General features: G+C 45.1%; 2 protein-coding genes across 6 annotated transcripts; one reads left to right on the top strand and one right to left on the bottom strand.

Moving 5' to 3' along the window:
- Positions 1-167: 167 nt before the first annotated feature.
- Positions 168-20,282, top strand: atp1a3b (ATPase Na+/K+ transporting subunit alpha 3b). 4 transcript variants are annotated; one of them, XM_076736728.1, is made up of 23 exons: positions 168-404; positions 552-644; positions 10,860-10,940; positions 11,479-11,538; positions 11,788-11,991; positions 12,184-12,297; positions 12,442-12,576; positions 12,675-12,792; positions 13,231-13,499; positions 13,721-13,919; positions 14,035-14,279; positions 14,380-14,572; positions 15,060-15,235; positions 15,356-15,492; positions 15,586-15,736; positions 16,292-16,460; positions 16,728-16,882; positions 16,995-17,118; positions 17,297-17,442; positions 17,540-17,670; positions 17,865-17,966; positions 18,084-18,175; positions 18,710-20,282. In XM_076736728.1, exons 2-23 carry the CDS (start codon positions 639-641, stop codon positions 18,736-18,738), a joined length of 3,036 nt encoding a protein of 1,011 aa, XP_076592843.1. In that variant the 5' UTR covers positions 168-404; positions 552-638; the 3' UTR covers positions 18,739-20,282. The 4 variants fall into 4 exon arrangements, with proteins under 4 accessions (XP_076592843.1, XP_076592844.1, XP_076592841.1 ...); XM_076736726.1 differs by having other exon boundaries at positions 267-404; positions 10,821-10,940; XM_076736729.1 differs by having other exon boundaries at positions 196-644.
- A 1,526-nt stretch (positions 20,283-21,808) lies between these two features.
- rabac1 (Rab acceptor 1 (prenylated)) lies at positions 21,809-25,495 on the bottom strand. 2 transcript variants are annotated; one of them, XM_076738262.1, is made up of 6 exons: positions 25,380-25,495; positions 24,336-24,468; positions 23,857-24,069; positions 23,467-23,564; positions 23,107-23,208; positions 21,809-22,835 (listed from the first exon to the last, which is right to left on the bottom strand). In XM_076738262.1, the coding sequence occupies exons 2-6, from the start codon at positions 24,455-24,457 to the stop codon at positions 22,747-22,749; spliced, it is 624 nt and encodes a 207-aa protein (XP_076594377.1). In that variant the 5' UTR covers positions 24,458-24,468; positions 25,380-25,495; the 3' UTR covers positions 21,809-22,746. The 2 variants fall into 2 exon arrangements, with proteins under 2 accessions (XP_076594377.1, XP_076594376.1); XM_076738261.1 differs by having other exon boundaries at positions 24,336-24,471; positions 25,380-25,473.
- Between the last annotated feature and the right edge of the window lie 375 nt (positions 25,496-25,870).

The raw sequence follows: 25,870 nt of genomic DNA, 5'->3' as shown, positions 1-25,870 counted from the left end.
AACTGGCTTTCTATTGGCCCGCTTGAAGGTAGAGATGAAACCGATTGGCCAGCGATCCCATCAGCGATGAGACGCTCCGAATTATGATTGGTCGGCTGCATGAGGGGTAGGCGGACCTGATTGGCCTCTCGGTTCACTCATTTGCTCGAGGCGGCGCTTCTTCCACTGGCGGAGTGGTGCGGCTGCAGGAGCGGAGTACTGCGGCAGCCGGCAGAGCCGCGGAGGGAGATCAAGCGCTGAAAAGGTAGCAGTGCGGCTCGTTAGTACCGCCGGTCTTTCACCGCAAGTATCAGAGAGCAAAGGAAGGAAGCGCATCCCCGCGTGATGCTCCGCTTGAGACCGCAACATTTCATTTGAAAGACGTCTCACGGGGGGGGAGAGATTGTAGCCTAATCTTTTTGAAGGTTTGAGAGACAGTTTATTTAAGCCCAAGAAAACGCTTTTGTCAGACCCATTGATAACATCCCTGACGTCTTTTTTTCCTGCTCATTTTTCATTTAAGCAATCCTGAAAAAAAAAAAAACTGAGCATATTCTCTTTTATTTTTCAAGGCAAGGCATTTTGATATAATTCAACGCGAGGGGCTGACACCTCTCAAGCCGTGCATCACCTGAGAGGAGAAGAGTGACTGCGCCAACATGGGGGTAAGACTGACGATTCCAACTTTTTAACTGCGTTGTAGCCCACCTGAAGTGGCCTGAGCTGTGAGCGGTAGCCTGATATCATCCTCCCGACGAGAAAAGCCTCAGACTGAGCCATGATGTCATTTTTCCCGTATGGAAATCTCGTCTGTCTGAGTGACATTGACTCTAATGCGGAACCGTGTTTTAGCCCGGTCTCCTAGACTGCGACAAATTGATGTAGCCAGTAGCTCCTGTCTGGTGCAGCTACAGTAAACGGCGGCATCGAGAGGCTCACTTTGATTGAGCCTGCTTTTGGCTTGATTGGAACATTAGTGGCTCATGTCCTTCACACTGATTCTCTCGGTCGATTGAAATGGGTCCCGAGATTGAATATGAATGAAAACTGATGCTTTAAGAGTCATAAGTAGAGCAGGTCTGTGTGGTTTAGAGGTTGTCAGTGTATCATATGTATTCAGTTGTCTGATAGGCCTTACTTTGGCTATAACCTTGCCAACCATGGTAGGCCTAATCGGTTTATTCTCACCGAGTGCTCTGGTGCGGGAGGGGGGAGGGGGGTGCACGTGTTAGAATCTATTCTGTTCACTCATCATTAACCTGTGGAGAAAATAAAAGTTTTCTTACATTTTAGGGAACCCAAGAACATAATTACGCTCTATGACTTTCTCAGTGATGAATGAACACCGTGTACTGTGACCTCCTTCATGCCCTCGTTGCCCCCCCCTCCTCCCCTCCACCCCCCCATCCCACCCCCTCATACCTTCTCCTGCTTCAAACCCCGCTGGCACTGCCCTCTCTCCGATCTGGTGACACACAGGAGAAGCATCTGGCGGTGAACCGGAGAGATGCTGAGCTCTCCGCGTCCTTACAGTGGACGCCAGCAGTGGAGGAGTCTGATCCTCGGCACCCTCGATGACCCATGCGTCATAATGCGGTTACCGGGAATAAGCGCCTCACCAGCTTATTTCCCCTTTACTTTGTGACATAACAGGGACTTGATAATCGCCATCAGTGAACACATTTACGCATACTACAGATTAAAGAAACGATTCTTCCAACAAGCTCTAATGAGAGCACGACGATGTGCTTGTTCGAGTTAAAATTGCCAATATGACTTCAGAGAGACTTGTCAATATGAATTCTGTTTCCGGTTATCTAGATAAACTCATTAGCCATGCAAATCAGTCAGAGAGGCTGGTGGAAAAACACAGCGCTGCCGGAAAATGCCACGGTGCGGATGCGATCGGTGCTGTGAGCTATTGCGCAATTTCTCCTCGCCATCCTGCGGAGGGAGTTGTAATATTTAATCTCCGACAGCGGCCTGTCTGCTGAATTATGCGGTGGCGTGACGCTGCAGAGAAGGGAGCATGCGGTGCTGAGAGATATCCGCCGCTGTAGAGGCAGTGAAAGCCGGTGTCAGAGAGACGCTGGAGATGTCATTTTAGATGTGAAAGCCAATCCGGCAGCGTTAGTGGGCACTGCGTCAAAAGGGATGGGAGTGCAAGAAGTGCTTACGCATGTACTGCTGCTGTGTGGAAGTTTGGGAAGGCACTGTGAGTGGAAGTGGTGTGTCATCTCGGAAGATGCCACTGCTCTGCGGAGATTGGCATCATAAAAGAGAATGTGCGCGTCCATGGCGATCTGTGAAGGGTGTTTCCTTGCGTTTCATCCGGTGCGCGCTGAGGTCACCCTGAAAGGGAAAATGGATGGATAGATGGATGGAGGGATGAATGGATCGATGTAGCTCGCTAGTAGCTCGACATTACGCCGTCGACTACATTTCCATCTCTCTGTCTCTCTCTTTCTGTCTGACTTCGGAGAATTTCGCACTGGCGCACTGTGCGATGGCACTGCCAGCTGTCCTTTCCCAAGGCCGCAGGGGGCAACGCTTGCGACGTTCCTGATGCGTCAAACCGGGGGCGGGGCCTCTGGTGTGGAAATTCCCTGTAAAGAGCTGTGATAGGCTGGCACGAGGAGCCACGCAGAAAGGACTTGGTTAAGAGACAGCAGTGATGCTACAGAGCAAAGCTTGAACATGTGTCAGGAATACTGGAGAGACAACTGGCACATTTTGTCTAGAACAGAGATAGATGCTCTAAATTTGGCAGAGCATCTCTGAAGAAATATCTTTTCACTCACCCTCTCATCCTGCTCATTGTTCTGCTCTCTGCATTGATGCAGCTACACATTACAGTGGAGGGTGCTGAGGAGACTAGGAGGAACATAAAGTGAGATTGTAAATGAAGGGCTGCACACATGGATCGACTGCTGGTTTTCACCTTCAGACACGTGACTGATGGGAGGAGGGTGCCGCTGCTCAGAGAGCAGGGGGGACAGAGAGAGAGGGAGAAAGGAAGGGCACATAAGTAGTGACTGGTGTGCAGGTGTAGACAGAGAAAGAGAGAGGGATTTAAAGTGACGGAAGAGGCGTATGGAGGGGGAGGGCTGCCTGACTGTATATCCTGTTACAGGATAATGACCCAGGGCTCACATTACAATGGATCCTGTTTCCTCTTGCTGCACCTTGTGGGATTGGTTATCAGGGGGACAGGAGACAGATGGGATAGGGAGAAGATGGATGTGGTTGGGCAGATGATCTTCACAGGACATTGAATGAAGGGTGAGCGTTGTGGTGGGGAGGTGTGGTTTAGGTGGGCTGGTTCTCCAGGAGGGGGGGGGGGGTTGACAAGAGATGAAGATGTAGTAGTAAAACTGAGGCTTTGTCGGAAGGTCATACAGGCAGCTAACGGTGGGTGTGGTTGAGCTGCTTTGAACGCAGTGTGACTGAGGAGAAGCTCCTGGTAGTGTCGCTATAAGAAGTTGACCCTATAAGACTCTAATTAGACTGACGAACTGTCTGTATCATGATACAAAGGTTTCTGGAACATTGTGTACTTTCACATTGGCTCTAGTGAGGCGTGTGCAGTGAAAAAGAAGAAGTTAGTGGAAGGTAGTTCAGGAGTTGGATGTGGCCTCTGCAGAGGCCCAGCCCTCAGTTTGGTGCAGAGTGCTGCACATCCCTCCCCACTGCACCTGCTGCCTGATGCTGATAGGCTGCACTGTACCACAACTGATCTGTCCCACGCGTTGCAGGAGCCAATAGAAAAGCATGTCCATGCAGGATCTGATCAAAGTATTGGTTTCTTTGACTGCACAGCCAGCTGGGACCCTTTTGCCCTGTGGCCTAGGGGTCGATTAAGGTCAATATGGTGACCCTTTGAAATGCTCTTCCGTAGTCCCCTTTAGGACTCTTGAGGATGTCTGATCAATAGATATCCCTGTAATGAGGACAGTGTCCTTCGTGAGAATGCTGCTGAAGGACAGATTTCTCCAGTAAGAGTTAGCCCCCTCGCTAGTGTGAGACTGACAGGACGAAGCCTGAGCTGTGCGCTCAGTAGCAGCTTGTGTAAGCCTAATAAAATGTAAAGGTCAGAGTTCTCCTTCATACGTTACCTGAAGACAAGACTACGTCGACACAGTGATTGATACGGCTAACAGTTCTCCAGCATTCACATGTTTTTGGCTCCCATAATGAGAGCGATTCAGAGGGGTCAGGTTGCCTGACTACACTGACATGACTAATTCAGGGTGTTGTCCTGGAGATGTGTGTATGTTTGTGAAGTGTGTGTGACTTTGAATGTGTGCGTATGTGCGTCCCAGTGTGAATACACAGAGGCACAAAGTGTAACAATGGGCAGCCACAATGGAATCAAAAAGTGGATTTTACAACACTTTGCTGAATTTGATTTGTGCTAAAGTTGGTTACAGCATCCTGGTTTGGAAACACAAAGCAACACACGTGCTTGAAAATGTGATGTGTAGATGGATATTTGGTTTAGTTGGTTCCGTTATACAGCCAGCAGCTGTGAGTATGGATGCTCGTGCATGCACATCTGCACAACTCTGTGTGACCAGCTGTCTGCCAAGTCCTAAGGTGCCCTCTCTCACACCGTGGCGAGATGCCATGTTCTCCACAAGCGCCAACCAACTAAGATTTACAATGCTAATCTAGACCAGACCACACACTCACACGCACACAACTGCAGTGCAACTATGTCCCCCGGAACTCACAGGGGTGGACAGCTCATTGTATAGAACTAAAGCTACACTGTTCCACTGTTGTCTCTGTGGGATGGACAGATGGACAGGAGGGAAAAGCGAGGAGGGGGGCAGGAGGGAGGTACCATTTAAATTGGGATTTTCAGACTGGGTTGCATTTCTTGCTTTTGTTTATTTTTAGTGTTCACCAGAGATTATTTGAGAGTTTCAGAGCATTAATCTCTGTCTGTCTGTTTGTGTTTATGTGGTTTAGAGATAAGAGTTGTCTCTCTGTGCCGCTAACCGGTCACAATCTTTTTATTGCACTTTGATCTGTGTAGGTGTACTACTTAGATCAGTGTCTGTGATCCTATTCCATCGGATCAATCCATTATGTCTACTTGTAAACTGGTCGTCTTTAATACTATCTGCCTCACAGTAGGAAGAGAATGTCGTAGTCACTGTCTGTTCCTTCCAGAAAGCTTTATGCTATCTTTTCCTTTTTTTTGTTCATGACTGATATCTGAAGTCTCCTCCATTTGATGTCTGTACACTTTGTTAAATAGACAGATAAGAAGCCTTCACATCAATCCCAAGGCTGACACAGATAAATGAAACTAATATCTTGACAGTCTCTTTCACAAGGCATTCAAATCCTAATCGTCTGTTAAAAGTAACCGTCTAATCCATTCGCTCACTCGGTGCTGTCAGGAGCTGTCACCAGATTATTTGGCACCAGGACCGAATGATGAACGTGCAGATTGCATGTATGAATTTGATTTTGCTGCGAGAGAATGGCAGAGAAAGAAGAGCAGAGATCGAGACGAAGAGTGGAAGAAACACGGAGTAGTAATCAGACTAGCTAATCCCAACAGCTATGTCTCTCGGTAGTCAGCCTGAGCCCCCCCACTGTGGCCCAAAGCCCTGCCATCCTGCTGCAAGAAACAGCAGATGGTCCAATGACCTTGCAAGGTCACACGCACACACGCGTGCAACGAGACAAATACACACAGCACACGTGTAGTAGCTTGTCTACAGATGCAGGAATTGAATCACAAACAAGCACACATTTAAACACGCGGTTAATACGTTTATTCAAATTGTGTGTATTTATAGCATTTTACACTTTTTCTTATTTTCATAAAGGTGCCTTAAATGTTGTTTTAATAGGTCATTTTTCCCTTTATTTATTAATTCATAGAGAATAAGTGATATGACCCTGTTTAAGACTAGCAGGTTCTTCACTCTACAGTCATAGCAAGGTGCCGCTCTCACATGGTCAGTGCAGAGGATCTGATGTGACTCATGCATGTTTCTGCTGTGGACAAAGAGGAAGTGTAGTGATTGCTGACATAAAATAAGAACAAAACACGGAGAACAGTGGCATTTTTTTCCACCGACAAACCGCTTCCTCCTACGAGTTCCACAGTGAGAGAAACAAACCCGCCCAGCAACAGCATTCTTGCTTTTTGCATTTGTGTACACACGCACATCAGTCCTTCTTACTGCGTGCAGTTAAAGGGGAAAAAAAATCTGTCTCCTGGCGCTAGTCAAACCCACCATCAGTGGGCATGCCTCGACCCGTTGACATGATGGTTGTCGTAGGTGCCACTCCTAACTTGAACATGTTACTTGGTAGGTGCATGATGGGCACAGTATATCAGAGCAGTATCACTGGATTTCACTCTGCCAAAGGCCACGTCTGCCACAATCCATTACAGTTTTGTAGTATCATGGCACGTAAGAAGCCCAAATTTGCCCTGCCCTGTGCTCATTCAAATTAGGAAACACACTGTTAGCTGCCACTCTACATTTCAGGAAGAAATGTTTCAGGCAGAAATGTGGAGTGGCAGCTCTTTCCATCTCAAGCCTCTCTGACTGTGCGTTTTAAGTTGTGTGTTATCAGTGTGTCTTATCATATTATTTCACAATCACCAGCTCTCTCTCTCTCTCTCTCTCTCTCTCATTCACTCCCTCGCTCCCTCTGCCGCAATGCGTGTAGACGCTGCTCATACGGACTGTAGCCAACACAATGACTCACCTCTGCTCATACAGGCACACACACAGACACAAGCTCGCACAAACACACGCTAATTCCTCGAATCAATTGTCTGCCTGTGTTAAACAGCAGTGAATACAGTGTCCGGTTACAGATGCATCAATTATTACTTGTCCCGGATCACATCAGGGGATCCTAGGAGCACCGCTGAGCTTCGTCACCATGCCAATGGCCGTGCCGGTCACCATGGTTACTCTGTGCTCCCAAACACACATACGCAGCTCATCAGATTTGTTCACATGAGGACAAAATGCCAGGTTTAGTTAGGTTAGCCAGAGAGGGCTCGCAGAATAATTCACAATCGAACTGGGCGAACAACCAGGTGAAGCATCAGCATTACTGATTTATTGACATTTTAAGTAGAGTTTTATAAGCCAGCATGTAACTGGATGTGTGATTGCACCATGTAATCCATAGAGCAGCATCCAATGTTTCCATTTCCTGATGATGTCAGAGATGTTCTCGTCCGTCAGTCTGTTGGTCTGTGCGGCTGTGGGAGAGCGAGCGTCTGTAATTCCAGCCACGAGTCTCTGTTTCCTTCCTCAGGACAGAGGGGGCTCATTACATTACCCAGAGCTGTGTGAGACAGCTGGACACCCACACAGACGCGCAGGCGCATCTTGATGTTTTCTGGAAACGAAAGGACGCTCAGGTTGTATATGCATACAGTGTATGCATACTTCTTCTTTCTCTGCTGAATAATTAAAGAATTAACAGTTAAAACAGACCAGGTAATAACAACAGATTTAAAGGCCTTTACTTGTTGCATGTTTCTGCACAAATGGTTGCAACATATCGTAAATACAGTGCAGCCGCATCAGGTAGCAGCGTGTGAATGGAAGAAGAAAGGCACCCAGACAGGTATGCACGTAGCATACTCAACATAGTGTAAACACAGCGGAAAGATAAATCAGCAACCTGTTTTTTCTCTTTGAGTCACGCTGATAACTGCTCATTGATATCCGCAAACATACACACACAGGACACACACACAGACGGCCACAGTGAGAACATAGTCTATTAGCATATGAGAACATGTACCCAAAGTGAGACGCACACACCATAAGTGAGGTTGTGCAATCTATTAGAGTGGGGTCACTGCGGGTCAAACACTGACACACAGCCGGCAGACAAAGACTGCTGGTCAATATCTAATTAGAAGCATGAGAGAAGGGTGACAACAGCTCCTCTCTCTCTCTCTCTCTCTCTCTCACTCTCCGTCCCTTTCTCCACCTGCCTCTCTCGCTCTTTATCTGTCCCTGCTTCTCACCTCCCACTGATGTCTCCCTTTCCATGTGCCCAATCCTGTCTGTCATCCACCCCCTTAACATCCGTCTCTACTTTTCACCACGTATCGCTTTGTTTGGCACTCCTCTCCACCTCTCCACCAACCACTTCTGCTGTCTGGGCACACGTGTGTGTGTTTGTGATAGGGAGAGAAGGACCTGTGTGTATCTATATTTATATTATCAATTTCAGTGTGCATATGCTCGGACGGGCAGCGTTCCTCATTGTCTGTGTCCATAACAATATTAGACCTACGAATGCGTACTCACACACCTGCCAGTCTGTCATCTTTGAGATGATGTTGCCTATTTACAGCTAATTAGAAAGCAGTTCATCTTACTCAACACCTTTGAGAGTCATCGTTCATTCAGTTTTTCTTGAATGAATGAAAGGTACATGTAACGCATTCATATATATGCCACCACACCCCCACACACACTCTTTCTCAATCACAGACACACACACACACGCACACACACATCCTGGGTCTGTCTCAGAGGGGATGAGTGGCAGTACTTTTCCACTGCATCAGTCTCTGCTTTATGCAGCCTCTGCCTCACCAGGCCTGCCTGGTCTTGCTGCGGCAAGAGATTTGCTCACCTGCCCTTTTGTTGTAGAACTCTGTGAATATATCCGTGTGTGTGTGTGTGTGTATGCGTGTGTGTGTTTGCAGTCAGGTCAAACAGCTCCCTCCCCCTGACATGCTACTCTTTCTCTGACATGGTTTCATTGTTTACTTTGAATTCAGATGCAGCCGTTGAGCAGCCCAAGCTCCACCATTATTAAAGTTAGTTGGAGATGTCACTCACATGTTGCTTCACGAAGCCTTTTTTATTACATCAAACCAGAACTACAGGTCCTTGAAACCACATACATATTCAATATGCAGAGGCATGATTTCACAAGAGTTTCAATAACAGCAGTATGGTTACAGCTCGAGCGGGAAAAGCAGGAGCAAGTTGGTCTTTGGTAGTCTCACTTTGCTGCACTGCAGGTGTGTGTGTGTGTGTTTTGGTGTGGTCTGGGTGTGTTAGTTTGTTCAGTAGAGATGTATGGAGGACCTGGGATCTCCACTCATTCTTCGCACTGGTGTTTTTGTACATATGTAAATTTGGCCAGTGAATTTTCACCAAGTTATTTCAAAGTAAACGTACCTTTAAGCACCAAAGGACAGATCAGTTTGCTTCTTTGTATTTGTGATCTGTATTAATGATGTCAGATGCAAACCCAGTAGTTAAGCAGCAGTTAGGTTTAGGGTTATCTGTACATTTTGCATTGGCACTACCTGATTGAACCACCAGAGGGCGCTTCTTTATCCCAGCAAATTACGGCACACAGTCGGTCTTTGATTTCCTGTGAAGAAGCACAAAGCCAGAAATGAAATGTTAACCTTTAACCTCGTCCTCTGATCTTGTGACACACATACCTTAATCTTAAATTAAGAGGATTGTCGGCAGTGATTATCGTTTGATAGGTATTGATGTTTCAGTCTGATTCAGGGTCCATGACGTGGCTTCCATATCAGCTGGACTCTGTTACTCTGTCATGCTTGCAAACCCCTGCTTCCAGCCATCAGCGTATAACTGACTCTATTGATCTGCCACCAAGGACAGTCCCCTTGATGACTGGGTTGTGTCAGTGAAGGGCCTGTCCACTGGGACTCGCACACACCTCCTGGGAGGGATTCTTGCATCTCCGTGTCACCTCTGACCTTTGATGAGGGACATTTGTATTGATGTGTCCCCGCAGTCAGGCTGCTCTCCATCCGGACAACAAGCTAGAGTTACAGTTATAGACCTAGAAGGACTAGAATGTGCCATGATAGAGACAATCTGGGTTATTAATAGTCCACTCACGTCTAGTTTAACAACATAAGCCAATTTCTGAGGGGACAATTATAGTAAGGAGGGTGCCTGGAACAACAGGTAGTGCAGCAAAGCAGGCAGATGAGGACAAGGACATTTGATGTGCCTGTTTGTGCATCCATGCGTGTACTTGTGACTTAATTTTTAATAATGTTGACATCAAAGTGTCTCTGATGTATTTGTTCTAATGGTGTAGAACAGACTACAGTCTAATAAGAAGGCCTTTGATGGGTCTAAACTCTGGTCGTCTGCTCTCTCTCGTGTCCTTAATGTTTGCTGCTAGATAAATGAACAAGACCAGGAGGCAATTAGCTAAAAAACCTCCAGGTTAAACCACTTGCACTTGATTACGTTGTGATGTGTCCGTCAGGCTGTTGTGGACATCAGAGTGAGAGTTATTTGATCAATGGAGATCAAGTAGAGATGACACAGCAGACGGCAGGCTCGTGCTTTAATGTGCAATGACTCTTAATACAGAAGTTTTTGTTCAGTAAAAACAGAGCTACCAGGGTAATGCATTTACCTTTCAAGTCTTGAATAATTCCTGTGATAATAGGTTTTTATGTTTATGCTCTTTGTCTAATGTCTTCCTCATAAGCAAAGAATAATTGGTGTTATTACTTTCTGAGAAATACAGGCTACTTCACAAGGCCACTTCACAGGGATACATTATTTATGTATAGTGAAAGACAGAAACCTGAGGGATCAGTGAAGCCCACTGGCTTTTTTTCCTGGTGTAGTCAGTGACTGGCAGGACAGCTCTCTCAACAATTAAAGCATTTAATGCATTTCTGAGAGACAAAGTACAGTTTGTGGGTAATATAATGTTCAAGTCCAGAGAAGAGTTAAGATTAGATGCAAAGGCGCGCAGGCTGCTATCTCCTTAATCTAGTCCAAAGGCATGTGTAAAACATGTGTGTGTGTCTGTAGTATGGGCGGTCAGACAGTTACCGCGTTGCCACCACACAGGACAAAGATGACCGATCCCCCAAGAAGAAGAAGGGGGCGGGCACCAAGGACATGGATGACCTGAAGAAGGAAGTGCCCATTGTGAGTAAAACCTCCTCTTATCTCTGAACACTTGTGGAGCTGAATGTTGTTCAAAGTTTGAGTCTAATTCACTTTTTATCCCGTCAGTCAAAAGCTGATTAATTTGACACATCCCACATTATTTCAAAAGATTTTTTTATACAATCCATGCATTTTAGGATGTCACTAAGTTATTTTCAACTTCTGAAGAACGTCCTCTCGTAGCAAAATGAAAGTGAACTGACTCTGTTGGAGAGAAGGGAAATCTTTCTCATGCAGGCCAAAAAATATATATGTTTGCTGGTAAGAGAGGTGACTTGTTATCAGGAGGTCCTCACTTTGATCCCACATGCCAGCGCAAGAAACAGACACCTGGGTCGCCATATCTGGCTGCCCTGATACTCTTATCTCTCAGGTGAACTGCATGCATGGAGTAAATTTAATTTTGATTTGGACTTCTTTCTACAAATTTTCCTTGCATGCAAAAAATGGCAACTACTAAACACATTCAACAACAGAAAGCGGCTGATTATCTCTCTATCTTTTTTTTTTCCCCCAGACGGAACATAAGATGTCCGTAGAGGAAGTATGCAGGAAATTCCAGACTGACATCGTACAGGTGAGTTGAAATTCATTTCTCCCAGTATGAACTGCAACGATTTGAAACTGTTCCTCCTGTTGACCACTAGATGGCGTAAAGGTTCTTTTATTGGTTTGTTGCAGTTTTGACAATCCAACCCAACAGCCTACTGGACTCCGAAGTCACACTAATGACAGACGAGGATGTTAACGAACAAACAAATGTGTGTTTTTGTTGGCTTTGCATCAGTGCAGACTCAGCATCCCATTTCCTCTGTGTTCCCTCCAGGGCCTGACCAATGCCAAGGCAGCAGAGTTTCTGATCAGGGACGGTCCCAATGCCCTCACCCCTCCTCCCACCACCCCAGAGTGGGTCAAGTTCTGTCGCCAGCTCTTTGGTGGATTCTCCATCCTGCTGTGGATCGGCGCCATCCTCTGCTTCCTGGCCTACGCCATCCAGGCAGCCACTGAGGACGATCCTGCAGGAGACAATGTGAGTAATACACATGCACGCGCACACACACATCACATCTGGCCCGTCTACACCTCATTAACACATTCTCTGACTCTGAAATACAGACGTGAATAACACCTCGGCAGTTTTAGTCCCACACACGCTGCACCCAGTGCCTTCCCGCAGCCCACGCTCACATATGTTTGACTTTGTCTCTGTCTCTGTCTCCAGTTGTACCTTGGTATTGTGCTCACAGCTGTCGTCGTCATTACTGGTTGCTTCTCATACTTTCAAGAGGCCAAGAGCTCCAAAATCATGGAGTCTTTCAAGAACATGGTGCCTCAGGTAAATAGGTCCGACTTCTATGTGAAAGCGTATTTTGAGTCCCTGTGGAAGAGGGACACTGACCGTATATCCTTGAGAGTGTGTTTCTATAAATAATGTCCAGTGCTTGTGTGTTTCCTAACCTTCACTGATGTCGCCCTGCAGCAAGCGTTGGTGATCCGTGAGGGTGAGAAGGTACAGATCAACGCTGAAGAAGTGGTGGCCGGAGATCTGATTGAAGTGAAGGGAGGAGACAGGATCCCTGCTGACATCAGGGTGGTTTCTGCTCATGGCTGCAAGGTACACACACACACACACACCCATACATGTACATACACAGTCAAAGTCTTGCCTCTTGTTGTATTCAAATACAAACTTTTTTTCCTGTGTCCCATCAGGTTGATAACTCCTCACTAACAGGCGAGTCAGAACCTCAGAACAGGTCACCTGACTGTACTCATGACAACCCCCTGGAGACCCGAAACATTGCTTTCTTCTCCACCAACTGTGTGGAAGGTACGGTCACCAAGGCAATAGTATTACATGCTACTATTAACTTCTGTGCCAGTGGTTGGTGTAAGACTAAAATTTAATACAGCATTGTACAATTATACAAGGAACAGTACACAGTGCAAGATGTGCTTTCGAGCAATTTAATGGAGCTTCTGCAGAAGTTTGCAGTGTGATGCAGGGAGAATTAGGGAAAAATATTCCTTTCTGATTGTCATACTTTGGAAATAAAAGCCCAGAATCTGGAAGTTAGTTTCCAGAAGCAATGGAAGAACATCCTTCTATCAGAATGGCGTTTAATGCACAGAGGAGAAATTACAATTATGATTTTAACTGAGAAAATTTGTTTGTAGGACTTCTTTATAGGATCTGTTCTAGTTTATAGGACAGATGCTGATGCTGCAAATGGTATTTTACAACATTATACTTCTTTTTCCAAACCAGGCACAGCACGTGGCATTGTCATCTGCACTGGAGACCGTACAGTCATGGGCCGCATTGCTACCCTGACCTCTGGCCTGGAGACCGGCAAGACCCCCATCGCCAAAGAGATCGAGCACTTCATCCATATCATCACGGGTGTGGCCGTCTTCCTGGGCGTCACGTTTTTTATCCTGGCCATCATCCTGGGTTACACCTGGCTGGAGGCTGTCATCTTCCTGATTGGTATCATTGTGGCTAACGTGCCTGAAGGGCTGCTGGCCACAGTCACTGTAAGTGGGAAAATGAATAGATCCTCCTGTGGCTCTTTTCACTTGAACCTGAATTAGCATGCTTTGGTATCATGGGGTATCTTTTTTTTTGCAATTGGTTGCTCATTAGTTATTTTTGGACACATAAAAATTACATGTCAAATTAAGTATTTTAAGTATTGCATAGCTTTGGTACAATGCGAATTAACATTGCTAAACGGCATAAATGTATTTGTCTACAGGTATGTCTGACCCTGACTGCCAAACGTATGGCTAAGAAGAACTGCCTGGTGAAGAACCTGGAAGCTGTGGAAACCCTGGGCTCCACCTCCACCATCTGCTCTGACAAGACAGGCACCCTGACCCAGAACAGGATGACTGTGGCCCACATGTGGTTTGACAACCAGATCCACGAGGCCGACACCACCGAGGACCAGTCTGGTTAGTGAGGAGAGGGCAGACACCGCTGAAGGAACATATCACCACTATAACAGGGATACAGGATGACTAGAAATCCTAAAAGTTAATAATAGCCACTCTTATGTTCCCTCTGCAGGCGCCTCTTTTGACAAGAGCTCAGTGACATGGCTGTCTCTGGCTCGTATCGCCGGTCTGTGTAACCGCGCCCAGTTCAAAGCCGGACAAGACTCTTTGCCCATCCTGAAGCGTGACGTGGCTGGTGATGCCTCAGAGTCGGCCCTGCTGAAGTGTATTGAGCTGTCTTGTGGCTCCGTCAGGCTTATGAGGGATAAGAACAAGAAGGTGGCTGAGATCCCCTTTAACTCCACCAACAAATACCAGGTAAATAACAGGACGGATTATAGCTGTGCCCACCCATATACGATGCACAAACACCCTATTCGCTGCATTAAAACTGATTTTTATCTCTCTTCTCCTCTAGCTCTCAGTGCATGAGACAGAGGATCCCAATGACAACCGTTACCTGCTGGTGATGAAGGGCGCCCCTGAGAGGATCCTGGACCGTTGCTCCACCATCATGATGCAGGGCAAAGAGCAACCTATGGATGAGGAGATGAAGGAAGCTTTCCAGAATGCCTACATGGAGCTGGGAGGACTGGGAGAGAGAGTTTTGGGTAAGAATGGATAGAAGTGAAGAGTAAAAAGTCATTTCTCATTCAATAATTAATTTCCATTCAACAGAAACTACAACATTCCACTAACTTTCCATTGTGAAAAACATTTTTAGTCATTATTTAATCTCCAAAATATCAACCGAAAAACGTTTTGTAAACTGTTTTATGTAATGTAAAGTTTCTCACCCCAGAGAGAAACATGATGAATATGAACAGTTTCATTGGACAGCAACAATACTTGCATTAGAGGTTACTGCAATTAATTAATTTTGGCCAAAAATATCCCCCAAAATTTGGGACCATATTTTTTTCAACTTACGCTGTTGAATTCTTAAAACGATGCACTATTGAAATCTAATTTTCTCAACACTGAGCGTTGGAAGCTATTTCAGAGGTGAAGCAGGGACAGGGATAGAAGATTTGGGCTCTCAGACATTCTGAGACACCTGGAGTCAAACACCACATCACACATTTCTTTTCCCTCCAGGTTTCTGCCACATGCTGCTGCCAGAGGACCAGTACCCCAAGGGCTTTGCCTTTGACACAGATGATGTCAACTTCCAGACAGACAACCTTTGCTTTGTTGGCCTCATGTCCATGATCGATCCTCCCCGTGCTGCTGTGCCTGATGCAGTGGGCAAATGCCGATCTGCTGGTATCAAGGTGGGCTTTTTCAACACACCTCATACCCGATGTCTTTGTTCCTTCCAGGGTCTCTAAAAAGCTTCAAAGTACCTCTGAGATCACACGATGAAACGTCATTTTCGTTGCTCTTGTTGTTAGGTCATCATGGTCACTGGAGATCACCCAATCACAGCCAAGGCCATTGCCAAAGGAGTGGGCATCATCTCAGAGGGCAACGAGACAGTGGAGGACATTGCAGCTCGTCTCAACATACCTGTCAGCCAGGTGAACCCCAGGTAAAGAACGTTCACAGAAAAACATGCACAAGAAGAAGCACACGGTCCGACGAATGACAGTAAATTATGACACGTTTCAATGTGTGTGTTCAGGGATGCCAAGGCCTGTGTGATCCACGGTACAGACCTGAAAGATCTGTCTCAGGACCAGATGGACGACATCCTGAGGAATCACACGGAGATTGTGTTTGCCAGGACCTCCCCACAGCAGAAGCTCATCATTGTAGAGGGCTGCCAGAGACTGGTTGGTGCACGATGAGATGGTTTGAATAAAATGAACAATAAATGTCTGGTATGACTTCAGCAAGTAGGAGTCACATCTATAATGCAAGCAGTGTGTTATCCTCATGTTTTGTATTAGCTTGACAAGGAGAAGATATTGGAAATTACAGTGGGTGCAGTTACTATTGAGAACCAGTATACTTTTACAACAGCAGATGGCGCTAGTTATCTGCTGAATGAGGATTCGGTATCTGACACAAAGCATATTTTTTCACTGTGAGATAGATTGCATTTGAAATTTCAAAGGGCTTTAGTTTAATTTGATTAAACTTACATGAATGTACCAATTTTATTGCCATTCGAATGTGACTGTTTCATTTAAAAGATGTAAAAAAAAGATAGATTGGCTTACATTGTTTTATTTAATGTTCCTTTGACATAAAGTTTGACATCATTGCAGTAAGCAGGTCTCTCTTAAATCGAGACAGCTGGTAGATGAGGGTTAAATTCATTTACCAAACAGAAGTTCGTCATGTATTTATGCTGTATAACCTCATCCCTCCGTCTTCTCTCCCAGGGTGCCATTGTGGCTGTGACAGGTGATGGTGTGAATGACTCTCCTGCGCTGAAAAAGGCCGACATCGGTGTTGCCATGGGGATTTCAGGCTCAGATGTGTCCAAACAGGCCGCTGACATGATCCTGCTGGATGACAACTTCGCCTCTATTGTCACAGGGGTGGAAGAAGGTGAGAGGAGTCCAAGGACAGAACTGGAAGACGGAGAGGGTTATGATGAGGGAATCTTAAAATGGAGAGAGGAGGATGGAAAATAAGATTTAGATTTTTTGGGAGATAGCCAAAAGAAATATTCTGACACGAGAGCTTAGAACAAAAAAGTTGAGTTTGTGGAGGATGTGATCCTCGGATGTGGTTTCAGAGGTCTAACTCTGTAGTTTACAACAAAAACAACTGCACTTAGTTCGTGATATGACCTGTCTGTTTGTCTCCCTTCAGGCCGTTTGATCTTTGATAACCTCAAGAAGTCCATTGCCTACACCCTGACCAGCAACATCCCAGAGATCACCCCCTTCCTGTTGTTTATCATGGTCAACATCCCCCTGCCACTGGGAACCATCACCATCCTCTGCATTGACCTGGGAACTGACATGGTGAGAGCTGATCGAACAGTCGCTCTCTCTAACACACACCGGCACCGCTGAATACAGCTCCTGTTGATACAACACATCATACCCAACTGAAGGTTTCTTCCTCTTCCCTCAGGTGCCAGCTATCTCACTGGCTTACGAAGCAGCTGAGAGCGACATCATGAAGCGTCAGCCCAGGAACCCATTCAGGGACAAGCTGGTGAATGAGAGGCTTATCAGCATTGCCTATGGACAGATTGGTAGGTTGAATGAAGACCACTGATCCAGGCTGTGAGTTGTCTTTGATCTTGGTTGCCTGAAGTAATTTTGTGTCAAAATCTTTTGTTCACAAACAACAAGAGCCGGATTTTCCTCAGACTGATCTGCAATGTTTTTGGGAAAGCTTAAAAATGTGTAACTTAATCACTCTGTCTGTAGGTATGATCCAGGCTCTGGGAGGCTTCTTCTCCTACTTTGTCATCTTGGCTGAAAATGGCTTCTTGCCCAGTTTTCTAGTAGGCATCAGGCTCATGTGGGATGACCGCTCTGTCAACGATCTGGAAGACAGCTATGGGCAGCAGTGGGTAAGTGTGCAGTTTTTGTGTGTTTAAGTGACCTTGTAGATGTGTTTTTTTCAGGTTTTGTTACTTCATCTTACCGCCTGTCCTCTCCTGCCCTCAGACATACGAGCAGAGGAAGATTGTGGAGTTCACGTGCCACACAGCCTTCTTTGTTAGTATTGTAGTCGTGCAGTGGGCTGATGTCATCATCTGCAAGACCAGACGTAACTCTGTGTTCCAGCAGGGCATGAAGTGAGTCCAACAACTACACTGTGTCACCAGTATACTTACACCTGCTTTTTCAGCTGCTTCTCAGTATCTTGGCACTTAATATTTCTCTCTGCCAATAATCATTAGCATAATATGATCTAGATTATGGTGACAGATATCTTAATTTCTGCATCGTCTTTTCTGATCTTCAACATTTGTTGTGTTTCTCAACCCAGGAACAAGATCTTGATCTTCGGCCTGTTTGAAGAGACAGCCCTGGCTGCCTTCCTGTCCTACTGCCCAGGCATGGATGTGGCACTCAGGATGTATCCTCTAAAGTGAGTGTGTTACCACATATATCACAGCGGATCCCTGTATGCTGATACTAAGACATATGGTGTTGTCTGTTTTCTGGATTATTTTTAATCCTTCTGGTTCTCTTGTCTCACCCACAGGCCTACCTGGTGGTTTTGTGCATTCCCCTATAGTTTTCTCATCTTTGTTTATGATGAGGTCCGAAAACTTCTCCTTCGCCGGAACCCTGGAGGTTAGTACTTTTTTCTTTCAATGGGACGTTACCCCTTAAACTAAAGCATCTTTAAAGGAATGGTATGTTGTGGTTTTATGGGGTAATGTGCTGGACTGTGTCTTAGCTTGGTGCAGTAACAGTCTCAGCTGGTTGTCTGGCAGTCGCTGCATCCATTCAAGACATTTTCCAGCACATCACAACATGCAGTTTTTACACTTCAGCTGTCGTGTGGATTAAACAAACAAGCTTTAATGTGTTGGTTAGTGAGCTTTAGAGGTGCTTGTAGATGGATTTTGTTATCTTCAGACAGAGCTGAACGAGCTGTTTCCCCCTGATCCCAGTCTTTGCTCTAAGATAAGCTAACTGACTGCTGGCAGGAGCCTCGTATTTACCATACAGACATGAGAGTGGTTTTGGTGCTCTCATCTAACTCTCTGTAAGAAAGTGTATTAGTCTAGTTCAACGAAAATCTTCCTAAAATATGTCCTGAAAGTATCCTTAAATTAACTGTGAACTTCTCCTTTGTTTGTCTTTCTCTCATTTGCACTCCAGGTTGGGTGGAGAAGGAGACATACTATTGATCGATGGAGCGTCTTTGCTCAAACCCCCTACATCTTCCACTTATTTCTCCCCCCTGTCACTCCATCCCTGGCAAGACACACCTCCAGATGCCCCGCCCCCTTAAAGACAAAAACCGCTTTGAAGCAATTTTCATCACAACTGCCCCAAAGATTAAAAACAGCAAAAGCACCTTTACAACTTTCTACATTGACCTGCCCCCTTCCCCCCCATCTCCTATGATACTCTTTGCATGTGTTCTCTCACTGCTGTGTACATAAACCAATATATCTACCAAACGGCAGCTGCATATTGTGTATGTAGATTTGAATGAGCTAAAGATACAAAGGGAGTGTCTATGCTCTGCAAAAAAGGGCCATCCAGCTCCTTCCCCTCCCTGTTACTCCCCTGCTCTCTGCCCCTCGTCTTTCTCGATACCTCCGTTCCTCTCTCTCTTCCCTCCTCGCCAACCCTTTGCTTGTCCTCCAGTCACACAGATATAAAGATCACACAGTGAGATCCCACCGCCGACACCACTTCGACTGCCACCTCTCGCCTCCATCTCCTGTCTGTGGAGGACCAGCGGAGTGGTCATTTCCCCGTCGTTCTCGCTGCGTCCATTTTCCTTCTCTTCCGTTCTCGACGGCCACAGTGTTGTTGTTTTTTAATATGTGGGGTACGGGGGGTTTCAATGATTTTACTTGTCTTTTTTATTTCTAAGACGAGAGGGGGGGTATGTGAGAGCTGCTTTTCCTCATTTAGGCCTAACAAAGCACACCCCATGGCGTCCTGTCCCCCCTCTCTCCCCCTCTGTCTCTCACACCCCTCCCCTCCCCTCCCTCCTGCCCCATTTGTCTCTGTTTGTGTGCACTGTGTGAACCATTGTCCTTGTTAATAACTATTACAGTACACCCCCCCTCCCCCCAAGTTGGTAAATACAACTCAATCTTTCTGTGTGCTCTAGGAAATCTATATAATTCTATACTGAATTTAAATGAAACAATAAAAAAAAAAAACATGTTGAAAAACGAGCTCAAGAGAGACATTCATGAAGAAGAACATCAACAACACTGATGAGATAGGAAAAAGCAAGACATATGTGTCTCTCTTTTTGTTTTTTGTTTGGTTTCAGTTATTTTTGCTGGTTTTTCAGGAAGCTACTCTAAAACTGTAACAGCAGAGCACGGTTTTGGTTGTGTTTTTACCAAAAGATACAAGACACCAACCGAGGCTTTCAGGTTCCTGTCACTGCAGGTGTGCCGGTATGATGTGATGCAGTGTACTGTGATGTGGTGAGTGGTGACGATGAGGCCACATGCCAGCGGTCTGTTACCGGATTGGGTCCTGCTCTGGTTCAGTCCAGGTCCTGGCATAGCCCGGTCCGGCCCGGGTCTGTGTGCATGTATGTGTCGGAGACCAGTGAAGGGCCAGCGGTCTCAGGCTGGGTCTTATCTCAGATGGCTGCAAGAGTTGAAATTCAAGAAAAAAAAAAATACACAACTAGTAGAACATGTGTGTCAAATAAATGAAACCAACACCAATAAAACATCTAGAACATTTAATACAACCTAGACCCGTCTGTGTGTCTTTCTGTCTCTGTTTTTCCTCATGTAAAACACAAACTTTTAGAGAATATTTTCACAAATATAATACATCTAATAATACAAATATAAGGATTTTAATTCAATATATTACAATAGATCCTGAGTATATGGAATAGCTTGCCATGTGAAATAAAGTTATTTTGTTCACTGCTGTACGATATATATCAACTATTATTCCAACTCATATATTCAAATATGACATTATTTACCACACTTCTGAACTGATGACAAAACGCTGGTATATGAGATGCTAATGTGTTCGTCAGTCATAAGCAGTGCACAAAGCAGCAGGAATGAGGAAGGAGAAACATGAGGATGGGATGCCACCTAGTGTTGTGAATTCACGTGCACTTCAACCTGCAAACTGCATAATGTTGAGCTGCCGTAAGAGGGAGAGTTGGCAGGAGCCCAGGGTAATGCACCAAACCGCTGTGTAAATGTGTCAGCCTCTTCTGACATCAGCATCAATGAGCTGTCAGCAGAGCAGTCGTACAAAGGAAACAAAGTCCTACTATTTCCCCAACACTCCGCTTTCTACTGTAATATAAGAAATCTAATGAGGCTGTAAGAACTCAGAAATAGCACATGGGTGATATGTTCAGGAAGGAATAGCAACTTTTGTGATCAACAAAACTGATTTCTAAAAGGTAACGTTCCTGCAAATAAAGCGAGGCAGTATATCTTTCATCTTAGGGGAACAGGCTCCACAGATCAAACGTTACACACGACGTACGGCCCCATAATGTGAGAGACAAGGACTGCGTGGTATGAGCGGTCACTTTGCCACTTCCTGTGTAAATTTAGGACGCGTCCCTTTGAGTGAGAAACACAAAAACTTTGTGCCGCCGCTGTCCAATGACAAATGCGCTGTCTCTTGCTCATACATACACACACATGCACACCCACTCTCTGTCACTCCCTGACAAACACACTCACACTCTCACCCTCTCTCTAATTTCCCCTGTGTCTCTGCAGTGAGCTCACTGCAGTGCAACTCTCCTCGCCCGCCGCCCCCCCCCCTCGCCACCCTCCATATAATAGAATATCGATCGCTCGCCTTTGCCGCAGTGTGTAAGCGAGTGTGTCTGTGGACGAGTGTGTGTCTGACTGGGGCCCTCCAAGGTCATCGCCATGGCAACCTGAGCACGGGGTCCTCTCGCTGTGCTGTCACGGAGCACAGGTCGCGGGGGTCACATGAAAAGGGGGACAAGAGGGGGACCGAGAGGGGGTTGGCGAGTGCTGCAGTGTTTGGTGTGCTAGAGATAGAGGAGAGGAGCCAGGAGAGTCAGAACCGTCCTGTTCCACTGTGTATTCAGACCAGAGCAGAATAATGAGAACGTGGACAGACTACAGGCCACTGAGTTCAACACACCTCTGCCACGGGCGCACGCACAGGAGTCGACTGTAGTTTTGAATGAATCAAACAAACTACCTGAATTACTGTGAGGCCAAAATAAAGAAGTGGACGCCAAAAGAATCCAGTGACAAGTTCTCTTTACATCAGGGGTTTATTGCACTTCCCAAATGTAATTCAAATACAAAAGAAAACCCCCAGCGTACATCAAAATGTAAACAATAATGAATTTCAACAGAGAAATATTCCAGGTTCACAGAATGACCTTCAGATCTGAATGTTGTACATTGAGCTGATAAATATGCAAACAGTCAGTCAGCAAAGTACCATATTAACCCCAATACAAAACAGCTTTACAATGTTCTGACCTTTAAACATTTCTTCTCATCAATCAATCTGCCAACTACCCTATCTGAAATACCAAATATTTCTTTTGTGTTCTCTTGAATAAACCTTCATTTGTGCATCAGACATGTTTTCTTAAAGCTTAAAATGGCACTTTTCCTTTGGAAAATATTTTTTTTTGAGCAGGTTAGAATTTCAGACATTGCATTTACTGTTTATGTTATGTTTATATAACAAACCAGCAACCTTGTCAGATGACTTAGATACAGAAGCTATTTCTGAAGATATCTACAGCGGAGAGTACAGCACAGATAGTCCCGAGAGATTAATACACTGAAAGGCGTCACTATATAACGGACGTTCCAGGGAGCCAAAGGCTATTTGACACACACACACCAGAGGCCTCCAAGGTTTAAATATATAGAGAAAAGCATACAGTCTGTATGATAATGTGCTTTAATACTCACTAAATTATTTGTGCATCTGGCATGTTATGTGCATGAATGAGTTTGAAAAAGGTAGCACGGTTTGGATCAATGATTACTTTAGAGGTAAGACAAGGTGCATTCTTGGTACACACAGGTAAGATGCAGGGAATACAGGGAGCACAAATAGCTAAGGAACAGATCTGGGAGCAGGTTTTCCTCAACCCCTCCAGACTGACGTTATTACAGGTCAAAGTGATGACTGATCATCGACCAGCACCCGCTGAGAGTTCAGCCTGCTCTTCACACAGGCTCCATGAGGAGCTCTTCCATGTCGGATCCCTCCAGCTCACGGAACGCAGCATGAGAGCCAATCACAAACAGCGTCGCTCCTGAGAGGAGACGTGACAAATGGAAAAGGGGAATGTGAAGGGAGAAAGAATGAGGACGAAGGATTTTTCTTAGGCAGTGTCTGCCTGCTTTTACAATAACATTTAAGTCATTTAGCTGACACTCTTGCACAGAGACTTTCAATAAATGCTACAGCAGAGTACGCTTAATACATAAATAATATAAAAAAAGGAGTTACGGTGCCTTGATGAGCATTCCAACAACTATTCCTGCATTCATTACTCTGCATGCAAAGCAATAATATTGGCTTACCCAGAACCCAAAACACTGCAGCTCCAGCTCCGGCCAACCAGAACACAGGAAGAGAAACGGCTCCGGCCAGACTCATCTGATGAGGGACAGTCAGCTCCTTACCTGGTTGGCAAGAAGATTACAGATTCAACAGCAGGCAAATATGGTAAAAAAAAATATGGTAAATGGTAATAAATATACAAAGCACATATTTTCAAAACAAATACTGTTTGAAATATGTGAACTAATCCTGGTAGGCTTGAGTTATCTCAGCAAACACACTAACAGCAAGGTTCATATTCATTAGAAAACGTTTCCAGAGTGATTTAAGAATTGTCTGGATTTGGCAGGAACGGGTGCGCCTTGCATGCCTTTACTCACCGAGGACAACCAGTTTGGACTCCAGGGACTTCAGGTGAATGATGTAGAAGGCACCAACGAACACAGCCAAGGCAATCAGCAGCATGGGAGAGCTGATACTGAGGAGAGGAAACATCAACAGTTCAATCTATTTGGTGTCATTTAAAGCAGCATTTTTAGATTTACTTCACTCTTAATTTAAAGCTTAATTAATGTTTATTTCAGTTTATGATCAAATCTCACACAGATTGTTCCATTTCTCTTTTTTAATATACCCGGTGGCCAAAACTCTCCAAGAAAGTTCCCCAGAGAACTGAGCACAGACTGTGTGAGTAAGAGCTGGGCGGCAGGGAGACTAAATATTTCCCACCGACAAAACAACATAAATGACTTCCTCTGTGCCGGCCTTACATGCAGTAGAGGATGAGCCCCAGGAAGATGAAGGTATAGTTGCTGTTGTAAACCTCAACATTTTTCACAACCCTCTGACACATCTCTCCAAAGTTGCGGGGTTTCGAAAACTTGCGTTGGTCCACGAAGCTGGCCCAAGGTCGGATGGACATCCGACGCCTGTCAATCCACTCTTTAGCCATAGTGGCTGAGAAGCCTTTGGGGAGCCACATCCTATGAAATAAGACAAAGAGCAATAAGGAATTCGGGATTTGACATTGCATTTGCTGTACAGTACCTGTATTACCAATAAAGGACCTTACGAATCAGTTGGAAGGTGAAGTATTTAATATAGTTTGTAAGCATTGTAGATTTCCACTGAGTTGAAGGGAGGAAATTTGAGCAGACTCACAAGCCCTCTTGACAACAGACTCATCAATACTACTGCCTGATGAATTTTGCGCAAATCACACTAAAAATAAAAATCTACTGGCCCTTACTTTGCCAAGATTCCAGCTCCACCTGTGCCAGTTGGATGAGCATCCTCGGCACTGAACAGCTCTCCAGCCTTGTTGTCCATGTCTACAAGGCAGTTCTCCCCCTTTGGAGCTCCAGATGGCATCTACAGACTGTCTGCTACGAGGAAATAATAATAGCACAAACAGAAAAATTAATGCCATTTCAACACCGTTTTTTTTTTTTTTGTCTACAGGGTTAGGCAGGCATGACGCACATGACATTACCACACACCAACAAAGTAAACACCAGCGCTTCTGCTGACTTAATCAGCTGTCTCTTAAGGTTCAATTCAGATAAATAACTCATCAATTACGGTATCTATTATGGACAAAATGCTTCACAAAGGTAAAGAGTTGCTTGTTTTATTCATCTCAAGCCACTGGATTTTTTTTATTTCCTGGCAAAACTTAAAAAAAAAAAAAAAACAATGTGACGACAACACTTTGGGATTCTCTAGCTTCAGATATTTCATAATAGACGAACTCGTCCCTCATTTGGTTGAAATCTGCACTTATGTAGTAAACAATTATGACAACATTTGACAAGAAAAGTCCAAATCGGAGGCCAAATCAATAATCAATGCAGGTTGTTCATAACAGCAGTGAGATGCCTACTCTTCGTGCTGCAGACGTAGCTTCACGTTAGCCACGGTCCAGTATCTGAGCAGCTCTTAGTGGAAAATTTTAGTCAACAAAGGGCTTGGTCACCAGCACATCGCTTAATACACAGCATACTCAAGAACCTGTTGTCAGTTTACGTCCATAAAGTGTTCATTTATGAAGCAACTGACCGCGTAAATCCACTGCATGCGAGCGGTTAAGTAAAAATAATGTGTAGCAAAGACAACTTTGCTAGTTGTTCAACAGACTGCCACAGCTAGCTTCTGTGCTAACGTTCATGTCCACTACCGGTCCCGGCAGATAGATCATTTTAACACCGTGACACTGTACACGCCGGTGGGTGGGTGGCTCTAACGAATAGAAAACGGCCTGTTGAAACTGTCTAAACTGAACAAAAATACTCACAGCAGAACTTTAGCGGGACTACCTTCGACCCTTCGCTGCTCCGCTCTATCACGGATGTGATGTGGATGTTATCGAACTTCCTGCTGCTACAGTCTGTGGTCCAGGTGTAAAACACCGCCACCTACTGACCGTGTCGGGAACTGCACTGCTTCCTCCTATTTATGTTTGTTGACACGTGTAACACAATCATATATTTAGTCTTTTAATTTCTGTGAATTGCATGTTTTTATGTGGATTTTTATTTGCTTATAATTCCCCACAAAGCGTTCAACTTACAGTATTTCTTGCAGAAACAGACTGTATGTGTTAATCCTTTAAGGTCTGAAGAGATGTGTCTTCTGGTTATTCAGTTTCAGACCGTAGGGATGGTAAATATGAAAGCTAAATGTTATGGGAAGAAAAATGATGCTACTTTCTTGAGTGTGTGTAATACAGCTGAGACAATAGAGTCAAAACAACGTGGCTGTCTCTCTCAGATTAGCGTCAATAAA

The sequence above is a fragment of the Chaetodon auriga genome, chromosome 8 (assembly GCF_051107435.1).
Source record: "Chaetodon auriga isolate fChaAug3 chromosome 8, fChaAug3.hap1, whole genome shotgun sequence".
In the NCBI taxonomy this organism is placed as follows: domain Eukaryota; kingdom Metazoa; phylum Chordata; class Actinopteri; order Chaetodontiformes; family Chaetodontidae; genus Chaetodon; species Chaetodon auriga.
This window is presented reverse-complemented; position numbering and strand designations above follow the sequence as displayed.

What these genes read in the sequence shown, in the direction of transcription:
- atp1a3b (XM_076736726.1), top strand. An exon ending in TGAAGAAGGAAGTGCCCATT is followed by an intron (nt 10,941 to 11,478) that starts GTGAGTAAAACC and finishes TTTTTCCCCCAG; the next exon opens with ACGGAACATAAGATGTCCGT. An exon ending in TAGAGGGCTGCCAGAGACTG is followed by an intron (nt 15,737 to 16,291) that starts GTTGGTGCACGA and finishes CTTCTCTCCCAG; the next exon opens with GGTGCCATTGTGGCTGTGAC.
- rabac1 (XM_076738262.1), bottom strand. Translation starts at nt 24,457, where the DNA reads ATGCCATCTGGAGCTCCAAAGGGGGAGAACTGCCTTGTAGACATGGAC. An exon ending in GGAGCTGGAATCTTGGCAAA is followed by an intron (nt 24,070 to 24,335) that starts GTAAGGGCCAGT and finishes CTTATTTCATAG; the next exon opens with GATGTGGCTCCCCAAAGGCT. An exon ending in TGCAGTGTTTTGGGTTCTGG is followed by an intron (nt 22,836 to 23,106) that starts GTAAGCCAATAT and finishes GTCTCCTCTCAG; the next exon opens with GAGCGACGCTGTTTGTGATT.